General features: G+C 38.1%; 1 protein-coding gene across 1 annotated transcript in view; it reads right to left on the reverse strand.

Moving 5' to 3' along the window:
- Positions 1–15,014, reverse strand: part of pot1 (protection of telomeres 1 homolog) — a 48,316-nt gene that overhangs the window by 1,345 nt on the left and 31,957 nt on the right. The window contains exons 11-19 of the mRNA XM_062040713.1: positions 6,695–6,867; positions 6,546–6,637; positions 6,444–6,473; positions 6,200–6,356; positions 4,433–4,641; positions 4,085–4,220; positions 3,928–4,004; positions 3,769–3,863; positions 923–1,028 (exon numbers count right to left, since the gene is read on the reverse strand). Coding sequence (XP_061896697.1) covers positions 923–1,028; positions 3,769–3,863; positions 3,928–4,004; positions 4,085–4,220; positions 4,433–4,641; positions 6,200–6,356; positions 6,444–6,473; positions 6,546–6,637; positions 6,695–6,867 — 1,075 coding nt within the window. The remainder of the gene's footprint in view (positions 1–922; positions 1,029–3,768; positions 3,864–3,927; positions 4,005–4,084; positions 4,221–4,432; positions 4,642–6,199; positions 6,357–6,443; positions 6,474–6,545; positions 6,638–6,694; positions 6,868–15,014) is intronic.

Genomic DNA, 15,014 nt, shown 5'->3' on the forward strand with positions numbered 1-15,014 from the left:
GACATGTGTCCTGGTGTGTGACATGTGTTCAGGTGTGTGACATGTGTCCAGGTGTGTGACAGGTGTTCAGGTGTGTGACATGTGTCCAGGTGTTCAGGTGTGTGACATGTGAGTGTTCAGGTGTGTGACATGTGTCCAGGTGTGTGACAGGTGTCCAGGTGTTCAGGTGTGTGGCAGGTGTCCAGGTGTGTGACAGGTGTCCAGGTGTGTGATATGTGTCCAGGTGTGTGACATGTGTCCAGGTGTGTGACATGTGTCCAGGTGTGTGACATGTGTCCAGGTGTGTGACAGGTGTGTGACATGTGTCCAGGTCTTTGATAAGTGTTTGACATGTGTCCAGGTGTGTGACATGTGTCCGGGTGTGTGACAGGTGTGTGACATGTGTCCAGGTGTGTGACATGTGTCCGGGTGTGTGACAGGTGTGTGACATGTGTCCAGGTGTGTGACATGTGTCCAGGTGTGTCACAGGTGTGTGACATGTGTCCAGGTGTGTCACAGGTGTGTGACATGTGTCCAGGTGTGTGAGATGTGTCCAGGTGTGTGACAGGTGTTCAGGTGCGTGACAGGTGTTCAGGTGCGTGACATGTGTCCAGGTGTGTGACATGTGTCCAGGTGAGTGATATGTGTTCAGGTGTGTGACAGGTGTCCAGGTGTGTGATATGTGTCCAGGTGTGTGACATGTGTCCAGGTGAGTGATATGTGTTCAGGTGTGTGACAGGTGTTCAGGTGTGTGATATGTGTCCAGGTGTGTGATATGTGTCCAGGTGTGTGATGTGTCCAGGTGTGTGACATGTGTTCAGGTGTGTGATATGTGTCCAGGTGTGTGATATGTGTCCAGGTGTGTGATATGTGTCCAGGTGTGTGATATGTGTTCAGGTGTGTGACAGGTGTTCAAGTGTATTGATAGGTGTGTGATACATGCCTGTGGTGCCCCCTGGTGGACACAGACGCTCCACAGTTTGACGAATGCTGTCCTGGGCCTCCTGATTGGTTGCGGCGTCTTCTGCTGACACTTTGAAGAAGGACTCCTGATGAAAGACACATTATTTTTTACAATTAATATTACAGTATTATTATTATTACTATTATGTAAATAACTTTTAGCAACAAAGACAATGTTACATGTACATGTAACTATTGATATACAGTGTTTCCTCCATTACTGCACAGTAGGAATAAATAAATACATGATACGAGTCTTTATTAACCCGCCACACACACTTATTTATATTTATATGAACATTGTGTGACATTAAACCTCCACACACACTTCTATATACTCCCTGTGCCCCTATAACACTAACAAATCACCAAAAATGATTCCCGGGCGCGGCACCGCTGCTGCCAACTGCTCCCCTCACCTCCCAGGGGGTGATCAAGGGGATGGGTCAAATGCAGAGGACACATTTCACTACACCTAGTGTGTATGTGACAATCATTGGTACTTTAACTTAACACACTCAAATACTACTTACTTTGAATATGAAAACTTCACGAGCTACTCAAACCTCAGTGTACTCACTAGTACCTTAAATTCAATGTATTGAATGGTAATTTATCAGTACTTTAAAATGAATGCAATTAATAGTACTTTAAAATCAACGGATTCGATAGTATTTTAAAATCAGTGTGTTTACCAGTACTTTGAAATCAAAGTACTTAATTGCCCTTTTTAAAATCTACGTATTTAATCGTACTTTAAAATCAATGTACGCAATCATACTTTAAAATCAATATCTGCATTGGTAGTTTAAAATCAATGTATTCATTGGTACTTCAAAATCAGTGTGTTTACCAGTACTTTGAAATCAAAGTACTTAATTGCACTTTTTAAAATCTATGTATTTAATCGTACATTAAAATCAATGTACGCAATTGTACTTTAAAATCAATGTATTCATTGGCAGTTTAGAATCAATGTACTCTTTGGTACTTTAAAATCAATGTATTCATTGGTACTTCAAAATTAGTGTGTTTACCAGTACTTTGAAATCAAAGTACCGGTACTTAACTGCACTTTTTAAAATCAATGTATTTAATCGTACTTTAAAATCAATGTACACAATCTTACTTTAAAATCAATGTACGCAATAGTACTTTAAAATCAATGTATTCATTGGTAGTTTAAAATCAATGTACTCTTTGGTACTTTAAAATCAATGTATTCATTGGTACTTCAAAATTAGTGTGTTTACCAGTACTTTGAAATCAAAGTACCGGTTCTTAACTGCACTTTTTAAAATCTATGTATTTAATCGTACTTTAAAATCAATGTACACAATCGTACTTTAAAATCAATGTACGCAATCATACTTTAAAATCAATGTATTCATTGGTACTTAAAAATCAGTGTGTTTACCGGTACCGGTACTTTGAAATCAAAGTACTTAATTGCACTTTTTAAAATCTATGTATTTAATCGTACATTAAAATCAATGTACGCAATCGTACTTTAAAATCAATGTATTCATTGGTAGTTTAAAATCAATGTACTCTTTGGTACTTTAAAATCAATGTATTCATTGGTACTTCAAAATTAGTGTGTTTACCAGTACTTTGAAATCAAAGTACCGGTACTTAACTGCACTTTTTAAAATCTATGTATTTAATCGTACTTTACAATCAATGTACACAATCGTACTTTAAAATCAATGTACGCAATCATACTTTAAAATCAATGTATTCATTGGTACTTAAAAATCAGTGTGTTTACCGGTACCGGTACTTTGAAATCAAAGTACTTAATTGCACTTTTTTAAATCTATGTATTTAATCGTACATTAAAATCAATGTACGCAATCGTACTTTAAAATCAATGTATTCATTGGTAGTTTAAAATCAATGTACTCTTTGGTACTTTAAAATCAATATATTCATTAGTACTTCAAAATTAGTGTCTTTACCAGTACTTTGAAATCAAAGTACCGGTACTTAACTGCACTTTTTAAAATCTATGTATTTAATCGTACTTTAAAATCAATGTACACAATCGTACTTTAAAATCAATGTACGCAATCATACTTTAAAATCAATGTATTCATTGGTACTTAAAAATCAGTGTGTTTACCGGTACCGGTACTTTGAAATCAAAGTACTTAATTGCACTTTTTAAAATCTATGTATTTAATCCTACTTTAAAATCAATGTACACAATCGTACTTTAAAATCAATGTATTCATTGGTAGTTTAGAATCAATGTACTCATTGGTACTTTAAAATCAATGTATTCATTGGCACTTCAAAATTATTGTGTTTACCAGTACTTTGAAATCAAAGTACCGGTACTTAACTGCACTTTTTAAAATCAATGTATTTAATCATACTTTAAAATCAATGTACGCAATCATACTTTAAAATCAATGTATTCATTGGTACTTTAAAATCAATGTATTCATTGGTACTTCAAAATCATGGTGTTTACCAGTACTTTGAAATCAAAGTACCGGTACCTAATTGCACTTTTTAAAATCTATGTACTTTAAAATCAATGTACGCAATCGTACTTTAAAATCAATGTATTCATTGGCACTTCAAAATCATTGTACTCATTGGTAGTTAAAAATCAAAGTACTCCTAATGAATGTAGTAAACAATGTTGACAGTAGGTTGTATAGTACTAGTAAGACATGTAGTACATGATGATGGATGACTAGCACACACTAGATAGTTGTGCCATCATACAACATCAGCCCAAGTTCACTGTCTTTACATCATGTCACATAGAGAGTGTGTGTGTGTGTGTGTGTGTGTGTGTGTGTGTGTACTCACAGCATGTGTCCACAAGAAGACGTCCAGGGTGTCGGTGGGGTCCTGCAGCTGAAACTTCATCAGCAGGACAAAGTCCAGCAGCTGGACGTTGAACACTGCCATCCAGAGGAAGAAAGAAGTATTAGCGCCTGACCACCAGGGGTCAGTAGACAGTGTCACCTTCTGCAAGAGTCTTCTGGTCCAGAAGTTCATCAGCGGGTGGTTCTCTCACGGAGGACTGGGAGCATCGCTGGCACCTAAAACAGCCACAGACTGTAGGTGGCGCTACACACACTCACAGCAGCGACGTGAGCGAGGACGTGTCCAGGGTTCTGACCTGTAGAATCTCTTCCTGCCCCTGAAGAGGAAAGGTGCCGTTGGGTGGAACAGCACCAACACACCTCCTGATGACGTCAGCGGGACTACGTTGTGGTAGTCGGCTGCTAGGTCACACGCCTCCTTCAGGCTGCAACCTGCAACAACACCAACAATTACATTATTATTTATAAACATTACAATTTCTTGATGTGCTGCTTTTGCAAAGAGCTAAAGTCATGCACAATCAACAGCGCCCTCTGCTGGTTGCACCAAGTAGCGTGCGTCCTCGCCAACATGAAGGCGGAGGACAGAACGTGTTGTGATTGGTCGACAGGGATCAAATGCAGCAAAGGTGGGTTTTTTTTACCTGTGAGGAACATGAGCTCTTTGGGCCTGCCCTCGGACACCAGCTGGGCCGACATGTGGACGTTCACAATGCGAGCAGGCGGTCCTCGCAGCAGTTCTCCGGGAACGTGGGCCTCCCCAGACATAGTCCACGGCGGGGGAGTGTAGGGCCCGCAGTTGGCCGACGCCTCGAAGAGGCCTGCCAGGTGGTGGTCGTCTGGGACGTCCTGCCTGACGGGGAGACATCCTTAGCTGTCATGGAGCCGGCAGCACTCGTGCACACTACTAAACCACACACAGTACCTTGTGGGTTGCCACACGTCTACACAATCATTCATGTGCGCTGACTTACTTTCACTGCACACTACTCCTCTAGGAAATGCTAACTGTTCCCATGTCAACATTAGCATGTTAGCATTTTTGGTAAATTAATATGTTCTAACCAAAAAAAAAATGGCTTTTGATATTTTGGAAGTATGCTAACTGTTCCCATGTCAACATTAGCATGTTAGCATTTTTGGTAACTTAATATGTTCGAACCAAAAAAATCATGGCTTTTGATATCTTGGAAGTATGCTAACTGTTCCCATGTCAACATGCTAACATTAGCATGTTAAACTTTTACTTTCTAACCAAAAAATCCTGGATTTTGATACTTGGCACCATCTTAGAAGAATGCTAACTTCTCCTTTGTTAGCATGCTAATGTTTTATGCTAGTATTGTATACATATTTATTCATTTAAACCTAGAAACATTGATTTTGATACTTGGCGCCATCTTAGAAGTATGCTAACCTCTCCTATGTAAGCATACCAACGTTTTCTGCTTGCATTTTATAAATGTTTATTCATTTAAACCTAGACATTTTTTATTTTGATACTTGGCACCATATTAAAAGTATGCTAACTTTTTCCATGTCAGCCTGCTAACATTTTATGCTAGCATTTCTGCTAATTGTATTTGTTTACCCTCAAAATCCTTTTTTTTTATATACTTGGCACCATCTTAGGAGTATGCTAACTTTTTATGTCAGCCTGCTAACATTTTATGCTATAATTTTTGCTAATTGTATTTGTTTACCCTAAAAATTCTGGCTTTTGATACTTGGCACCATCTTAGGAGTATCCTAACCCTTCCTATGTTATCATGCTAACGTTTTACGCCAGCACTTTTGGAAATGTTATTTGTTTAAACCTAAAAATCATTGCTTTTGATACTGGTTGCCATCTTAGAAATATGGTAACTTTTCCCAGGTTATCATGCTAACATTTTATACTAGGATTTTTGCTATTTTTACTTGTTCAAACCGAGAAATCATAGCTTTTGATAGTTGTTGCCATCTTAGGAGTATGCTAACTTTTTATGTCAGCCTGCTAACATTTTATGCTATAATTTTTGCTAATTGTATTTGTTTACCCTAAAAATTCTGGCTTTTGATACTTGGCACCATCTTAGGAGTATGCTAACCTTTCCTATGTTATCATCCTAATGTTTTACGTTAGCACTTTTGCTAATTTTATTTGTTTAAACCTAAAAATCATGGCTTTTGATACTTGTTGCCATCTAAGAAATATGGTAACTTTCTTCGTGCTATCATGCTAACATTTTTGCTAATTTTACATGTTCAAACCGAGAAATCATAGCTTTTGATACTTGTTGCCATTTTAGTTCTATGTCAGCCTGCTAACATTTTATGCTAACTGTGATCGTTTAGCCGAAACATCCTATCTTTCGATACTTGGCACCATCTTAGAACCAAGTGAATTCATCTCGCGTGAAATCCCTCACATGGTTGAGCACTTGCTGCAGTAGAGTTTGAGAGCCTGGTGGAGTCTGCGGGGCTCGTAGGACCTGAGCTGGACTCTGACGTGGTGGAACCCGCCCGGGACGGCACGCTTCAGCTCACGCAACGTCAGCGGCCTGAGAATGTGGTCGCATGTCCTCCCTGCAGGACGGCCCCAAAAAGGGCGACGGAGGAACAAATCAAGCGAAAGAGTGAAAAGAAGCTCCTGGCAGACGAGAGGTTTCATACCTGTGAGACACTGCGCTGAAGCGCCGCACTCTGAAACACACAGACAAGGACATTTGCATTCAGGCTTCTTATGTCAGCGACGACATGGCGCCAAGATCTCACCTCCACCTGGGCTGGGAGAGTCCCACACGTCCCACAGTAGCGAGTCGCTAAGCGTGTGTTGGTCGACCTGGTCCTGGAACGCCTCAGTCGCCCTGCAGGTGGAGCAGGAAGTTACCCGGGGTGCCGCCAACCACGGTCACATGACGCACCTCCTCAGCTGCCGCACGTCAGGGCAGTCGTCGGGGAGGACGCGGATCCCCTTGCCGTACGCCGTGCCGCCGTGCAGGTGGAAGGACAGGTGGTTGACCTCCTCTGGTTGGCTGCTGCTCAGGACCGACCCCGAGATGGCTCGCAGGTTGTAGATCCTCAGGAAGTCTCCTGGCTGGTGGGAGAGAACACGATGGTGAGTCACGTCAGTATTCACAGAAGCGGGGGGGTCGTTTGCGGCTCGTAGCTTTGTTTGTAACAATTGTTAGCATTCTTATATTAGCATGCTAACATTTTTGCAGGTATACACTAGGCCAGGGGTCACCAACCTTTTTGAAACCAAGAGCTACTTCTTGGGTACTGATTAATGCGAAGGGCTGCCAGTTTGATACACACTTAAATAAATTGCCAGAAATGGCCAATTTGCTCAATTTACCTTTAACTCTATGTTATTATTAATAATTAATGATATTCACATTTAATTGAACGGTTTAAAAGAGGAGAAAACACGAAAAAAAATGACAATTAAATTTTGAAACATAGTTTATCTTCAATTTCGACTCTTTAAAATTCAAAATTCAACCGAAAAAAGAAGAGGAAAAACTAGCTAATTTGAATCTTTTTGAAAAAAAAAAAAAAAAAATTTATGGAACATCATTAGTAATTTTTCCTGATTAAGATTAATTTTAGAATTTTGATGACATGTTTTAAATAGGTTAAAATCCAATCTACACTTTGTTAGAATATATAACAAATTGGACCAAGCTATATTTCTAACAAAGACAAATCATTATTTCTTCTAGATTTTCCAGAACAAAATTTTTAAAAGAAATTCAAAAGACTTTGAAATAAGATTCAAATTTGATTCTACAGATTTTCTAGATTTGCCAGAATAATTTTTTTGAATTTTAATCATAATAAGTTTGAAGAAATATTTCACAAATATTCTTCGTTGAAAAAACAGAAGCTAAAATGAAGAATTAAATTAAAATGTATCTATTATTCTTTACAATAAAACATTTTTTTTTACTTGAACATTGATTTAAATTGTCAGGAAAGAAGAGGAAGGAATTTAAAAGGTAAAAAGGTATATGTGTTTAAAAATCCTAAAATCATTTTTAAGGTATTTTTTCTCTAAAATTGTCTTTCTGAAAGTTATAAGAAGCAAAGTAAAAAAATTAATGAATTTATTTAAACAAGTGAAGACCAAGTCTTTAAAATATTTTCTTGGATTTTCAAATTCTATTTGAGTTTTGTCTCTCTTAGAATTAAAAATGTCGGGCAAAGCGAGACCAGCTTGCTAGTAAATAAATAAAATTTAAAAAATAGAGGTAGCTCACTGGTAAGTGCTGCTATTTGAGCTATTTTTAGAACAGGCCAGCGGGCTACTCATGTGGTCCTTACGGGCTACCTGGTGCCCGCGGGCACCGCGTTGGTGACCCCTGCACTAGGCTGACCATATTCTGAAATCCCAAAAAGAGGACACATATATCACACATCTTTGGAACTCTTTACCACCAGACCATCGTAACTTAGATTCAATATCCCTCTTCAAATCAAGACTCAAAACACACCTATTCCATAATGCTTATTCATTGTAATCATCTTTTCTTCTCTATCTTTGTTGTTGTTGTTGTTTTTTATCCAATTTGATGTTATTGTTTTGATTTTGTACGGTGTCCTTGAGTGCCCAGAAGGGCGCCTTATAAATAAAATGTATTATTATTATTATATGCGTGGCAAGGCGGGCAGCACGCCAAGGCCGGGACTAGGTGAAAATCTGCCAATGATACTCGAACTTGCTTTATAAATAATATATTTATTTAAATAAAGCATTTTTTGTCCTCTGTTGACAGCAGTGTTGGCGCTAGGAATTATCAAAATGGGGTCCCAGGGACCCCATCAAGTCATAAAAATGGGGTCCCACAGTAAATTTTTGGGGCCCCACTTTTTTGTAAGCGTTTTGAAAAAAAATGATAAACGTATGCATTATCCTGTTATATCTCACATTCTATATTGTGTTTTGGAAAAAAGGTTGTCATTAACGTTACTTAATTCATTAAAAAACATTATAAAAAAAGAAAACAAATGTATACATATGTAAATGTATTCAGTTATAAACATTCATTCACTTTCTTCTTTCCTTCATGGATCTAAACTTTATCCCTGCTGGTAGTTTTTTCTATGTTTTTATTTAATAAGTTGTAGGTGTATTTATTTCAGTATAAAAGTGTAAAAAGTGTTTTGCTTGGGTCATGAAATGATGATAATGGTGTGCCAGGGCATACATACATTTTATATTTAACGCTTAAATCTCTGGAGTCTACATCAACTTCAGATCCATCCCTCGTTTCAAAATGTTTTAGTTTTTTTTCATGTTATTTTTTTGTTTGTTTGTTTTCCGCCCTTTTTTGTCAAACAAAACTATGTTTTTAATGGCAAACACACAAAATATGCAAAATCGTCCACCAAAAATATTTTTCAAAGTGGAATATTTGATGTGAAGTAATCGGAACCTTGGATAGGTCAATAATTCATAACATTGATTTTGATTCAATATTATTATTGATCTCCTGAAGACATGATTTTATTTCAGAATTCCTTGAGAGGGAAAAAGGTCTGGTTAGGCTTTGAGAGAGAGAGAGAGAGAGAGAGAGAGAGAGAGAGAGAGAGAGAGAGAGAGAGAGAGAGAGAGAGAGAGAGAGAGAGAGAAAGTATCTGCATTTGATTGTTTACATTTGATTATTAGCAATCCGGGGAGGGTGTTAGTTTAGGGTTGTAGCTGCCTGGAGGTGAACTTTTATTGCGGTTTTGAAGGAGGATAGAGATGCCCTTTCTTTTATACCTGTTGGGAGCACATTCCACATTGATGTGGCATAGAAAGAGAATGAGTTAAGACCTTTGTTAGTTCGGATTCTGGGTTTAACGTGGTTAGTGGAGCTCCCCCTGGTGTTGTGGTTATGGCGGTCATTTACGTTAAGGAAGTAGTTTGACATGTACTTCGGTATCAGGGAGGTGTAGCGGATTTTATAGACTAGGCTCAGTGCAAGTTGTTTAACTCTGTCCTCCACCTTGAGCCAGCCCACTTTAGAGAAGTGGGTAGGAGTGAGGTGGGATCTGGGGTGGAGGTCTAGAAGTAACCTGACTAGCTTGTTCTGAGATGTTTGGAGTTTAGATTTGAGAGTTTTGGAGGTGCTAATGTTCCAGGAGGTGCATGCGTAATCGAAAAAGGGTTGAACGAGAGTTCCCGCCAGAATCCTCAAGGTGCTTTTGTTGACCAGAGAGGAGATTCTGTAGAGAAATCTCGTTCGTTGGTTAACCTTTTTGATTACCTTGGTTGCCATTTTATCACAGGAAAGGTTAGCCTCTAGAATGGAACCTAGGTAGGTGACCTCATCTTTCCTGATGATAACAATGTCACACACTTTTATGGTGAAGTCATTGACTTTCTTAAGGTTGATGTAGGACCCAAACAGGATGGATTCTGTTTTACCCAAGTGTATGGATAGCTTGTTGTCAGCGAGCCAGGTGCAAGTTCATGGGTGAAGCCAGGTTTACAGTTATGTTGTTATTATGCTGTTTGTTACTTATGTATGTTATGTTGCAGCTATTTAAAATAGTTTTGTCAATTTGTTCTGGCCTGAAATAAATTGGCCCTTTGCAACATATCTTTGTTGCTGTGTGTTGTATGTAGACCACATTGCTTAGCAGAGTTCAGTGATGCAAATGCATGTCAAGTTGATCAACAGAGTGTAATAGTTACTTTTCGCAGTAACGCATTACCTTTTGGTGTAAGTAACTGAGTTAGTAACTGAGTTACTTTTGAAATAAAGTAACTAGTAACTGTAACTAGTTACTGGTTTTCAGTAACTAACCCAACATTATTAACTACCACATTATTTATGTGCCGCAACAATATTTGATGTGCCGCCACATTATTTTATTTGGCCTGTGAAAGGCACTTTTTGGCTAAATGTATTTGTCCTTTCAATTTCAACAGAAAAATTTATTGCATGCAGTGGCGTACGTTTTACACCTTAAAGGCCTACTGAAAGCCACTACTACCGACCACGCAGTCTGATAGTTTATATATCAATGATGAAATCTTAACATTGAAACACATGCCAATACGGCCGGGTTAACTTATAAAGTGCAATTTTAAAATTCCCGCCACACTTCCGGTTGAAAAACTCCTTTGGTATTGATTTATGCGCGTGACGTCACAAAATCCACGGAAGTGGTTGGACCCCATCGGACCCGATACAAAAACCTTTTGATTTCTTCGACAAAATTCCACAGTATTGTGGACATCTGTGTTGGTGAATCTTTTGCAATTTGTTTAATGAACAATGGAGGCTGCAAAGAATAACGTTGTAGGTGGGATCGATCGGTGTATTAGCGGCTAAGTACAATACTTACAGCAACACAACAAGGACTACTTACTTAGCAGACGCCTCGCCGATGCTTGCCGCCAAACCAACGGATGAAGTCCTTCGTCGCGCCGTTGATCGCTGGAACGCAGGTGAGCACGGCTGTTGATGGGAAGATGAGGGCTGGCTGGCGTAGGTGGAGCGCTAATGTTTTTATCATAGTTCTGTGAGGTTTCAGGCACAACACCGGTTGCTAAGTTGCTAAATTAGCCTTAGCGTCGTTAGCAACAGCATTGTTAAGCCTTACCAGGCTGAGAATTTTTAACCGTGTAGTTACATGTACATGGTTTAATAGTATTGTTGATCTTCTGTCTATCCTTCCAGTCAGGGGTTTATTTATTTTGTTTCTATCTTCATTTGAGAACGATGCTATCACGTTAGCTCAGTAGCTAAGTGTGTCACCGATGTATTGTCGTGGAGATAAAAGTCACTTTAAATGTCCATTTCGCGTGCTCGACTCTCATTTTCAAGAGGATATAGTATCCGAGGTGGTTTAAAATACAAATCCGTGATCCACAATAGAAAAAGGAGAGAGCGTGGAATCCAATGAGCCAGCTTGTACCTAAGTTACGGTCAGAGCGAAAAAAGATACGTCCATCACTGCCTCTCTAGTCCTTCACTGTAACGTTCCTCATCTACGAATCTTTCATCCTCGCTCAAATTAATGGGGTAATCGTCGCTTTGTCGCTCCGAATCTCTCTCGCTCCATTGTAAACAAAGGAAAACTGTGAGGAATATTGCCTCCTGTGACGTCACGCTACTTCCGGTACAGGCGAGACTTTTTTTTATCAGCGAGCAAAAGTTGCGAACTTTATCGTCGATTTTCTCTACTAAATCCTTTCAGCAAAAATATGGCAATATCGCGAAATGATCAAGTATGACACATAGAATGGATCTGCTATTCCCGTTTAAATAAAAAAAAATTCATTTCAGTAGGCCTTTAATATCAATTCATGACGTGAATAATTTCATTTAATTATTATTTTTGTATTCCTTATCCAATCCCAAGTAATCCTGTTGACAAAAAAACGGCATCATGTTGCATCAGCCTGCAGATGGCGCTGTTGGCTCTAATGTGGGCACTAAAGGGAGTCAGATAGATGCCTCTGAGAGGACTTCTGATGTTTGTCACGACAAGCCTGAAGCTGACAAATATGTCCTCCTCCTCATCATCATCATCATCATCATGAGCTCGATGCAGAGCTTCAGTCATGGACGTCAGGACTTCCACGGAAGCATGTGATTGCGTGGAAGCAGACGAGTGACTCACAGAACATCTCCAGTGAGGCGTCGCGTACGCACCGTCTGGCAGAGCAAGGCCACAAACGCAATGCATGATGGGAGTATTTGGACCGCTGACTTCACACCAGTGATAATACGAGGAAAACGGCCAAACGCCATCATGAGCTTAAACCATCAGTGTGGTTAGTTGTTGTCTAAACAGCCTGTTGTATCAGATCACATGCATGCATTGCACGTATAATCCACATGGGGGCAGCAGAGGACTTATTAGCGGTGATCCTGCAAGATTGCCACAAAGAAAAAGAGACTTTTGAAGCGATACATAGCCACATTTGAAAGAGCTAAGGTAATAAAAATGTTTTTTTTTTTTTCTGACATCAGTACGAACAGTTGATCTGTAGATGCAAGGCGAAATCACTTAATATTTCATCATTTATTTTATAGTAAAGCTGTGTTGAAAATGTGCTTGGAGTCACTTTCACCTCACTCTCTCAACGTCTCACTTTCCTTTGTGCTCGCCTCTATAAGCAGCAGGTCATCCTCCGTATATTCAGCTTCAAAAAGTATCTAGTTGATAGAAAAGTGCTATATAAATCTAATTATTATTGTTTTGCTCCTTCAAAACCGCAACAAAAGTTCACCTCCAGGCAGCTTCAACCCTAAACTAACACCCTCCCCGGATTGCTAATAATCAAATGTAAACAATCAAATGCAGATGCTTTTTCCTATGCCTTCTGATCTCTCTCTCTCTCTCTCTCTCTCTCTCTCTCTCTCTCTCTCTCTCTCTCTATGTCCACTACTTGCTGTCCATATCCCCCCCCCTGATTGTAAATAATGTAAATAATTCAATGTGATTATCTTGTGTGATGACTGTATTATGATGATAGTATATCTGATAGTATATATCTGTATCATGAATCAATTTAAGTGGACCCCGACTTAAACAAGTTGAAAAACTTATTCGGGTGTTACCATTTAGTGGTCAATTGTACGGAATATGTGCAACCTACTAATAAAAGTCTCAATCAATCAAGTTTGTTTTATGCCAATTTCATCAAAACAAAAATACTTTATTTTTATATGCCAAAAACACAAAATACGGTATGCATTATTTCCTCCTCAAAAATATTTAAAATTGTAATTATTGATGTGAAGTAGTTGGAACCTTCAATAAGTCAATAATCCATAACATTGATTTGAATTCATCACTATTCTCTAAACAATTACGTTTTTTTGTTTGTTTTTAATCACATTAAAATTATTTAGGAAAAATATTTCAAAGTGTAATATTTGATGTGAAGTAATTGGAGGATTGATTTTATTTCATTATTTTTTTTAAAGACTGTTCTTTTATTTTTGTTTTTTAAACTATACAAAAAATCTTGGGGATCTAAAAGGGCCGCACTCAAGTGTTAACAAGTCATACGTTTGTTTCTTTTACAAGTTGTTTATTTGTTTTATGCCCATTTCAAAAAAACCAACCTACTTTTTTTATACGGCAAAAACAATACGGTATCATTATTTCCTCCTCAAAAATATTTCAAAGTGTAATATTTGATATGAAGTAATTGGAACCTTTAAAATAAATGATAAATGGGTTATACTTGTATAGCGCTTTTCTACCTTCAAGGTACTCAAAGCGCTTTGACAGTATTTCCACATTCACCCATTCACACACACATTCACACACTGATGGTGGGAGCTGTCATGCAAGGCGCTAACCAGCAGCCATCAGGAGCAAGGGTGAAGTGTCTTGCTCAAGGACACAACGGATGTGACTAGGAAGGTAGAAGGTGGGGATTGAACCCCAGTAACCAGCAACACTCCGATTGCTGGCACAGCCACTCTACCAACTTCGCCACGCCGCCCATAGGTCAATAGTTCATAACATTGATTTTAATTCATTACTATTAAAGAAATATAATAATCACAAAAATTCTCGTGGCTCCAAAAGGGTCCCACTCAAAAAAAGTGTTAAAAATAGGTCATACCCCCCCCCCCCCCACCTCCCCATTATCGCTATCCATCCATAGTATTCTTCATGTTTTTGTTTGTTTGTTTTATGCTCCTTTTGACAAAGAAAACTTTTTTTATATATATGGCAAAAACACAAAATATGGTATGCATTATTTCAAAAGTGTTAAAAATAAGTCATACATTTTATTTTATTTTAACTTTCAATTATAATATTTTTGTTGTTGTTTTTTTCCTATAATATTTATTTGTGTTTTATGCCCATTTCATGGCAAAAACACAAAATACAGTATCCATTATTTCCTCCTCAAAAATATTTCAAAGTGGAATATTTGATGTGAAGTAGTTGGAACCTTCAATAGGTCAATAATTAATAACATTGATTTTAATTCATTCATCATAAAAATAAAAAAAAAATCACCCAAAAATTCTGGCACTCATAAAAGTGTTAAAAATAGGTCTTACTTTTTCCCCCCATTATTGCTATCCATCCATCGATTATATTTTTGTAGTATTTTTTTCAAGTTTTTGTTTGTTTTATGCTCCTTTTGACAAAGAATACTTAGTTTTTTTATATGACAAAAACACAAAATATGCAATATTTTCCTCCAAAGCCTTTTCAAAGTGTAATATTTGATGTGAAGTAATTGGAACCTTGAATAGGTCAATAATTCAT

The sequence above is a fragment of the Entelurus aequoreus genome, linkage group LG03 (assembly GCF_033978785.1).
Source record: "Entelurus aequoreus isolate RoL-2023_Sb linkage group LG03, RoL_Eaeq_v1.1, whole genome shotgun sequence".
In the NCBI taxonomy this organism is placed as follows: domain Eukaryota; kingdom Metazoa; phylum Chordata; class Actinopteri; order Syngnathiformes; family Syngnathidae; genus Entelurus; species Entelurus aequoreus.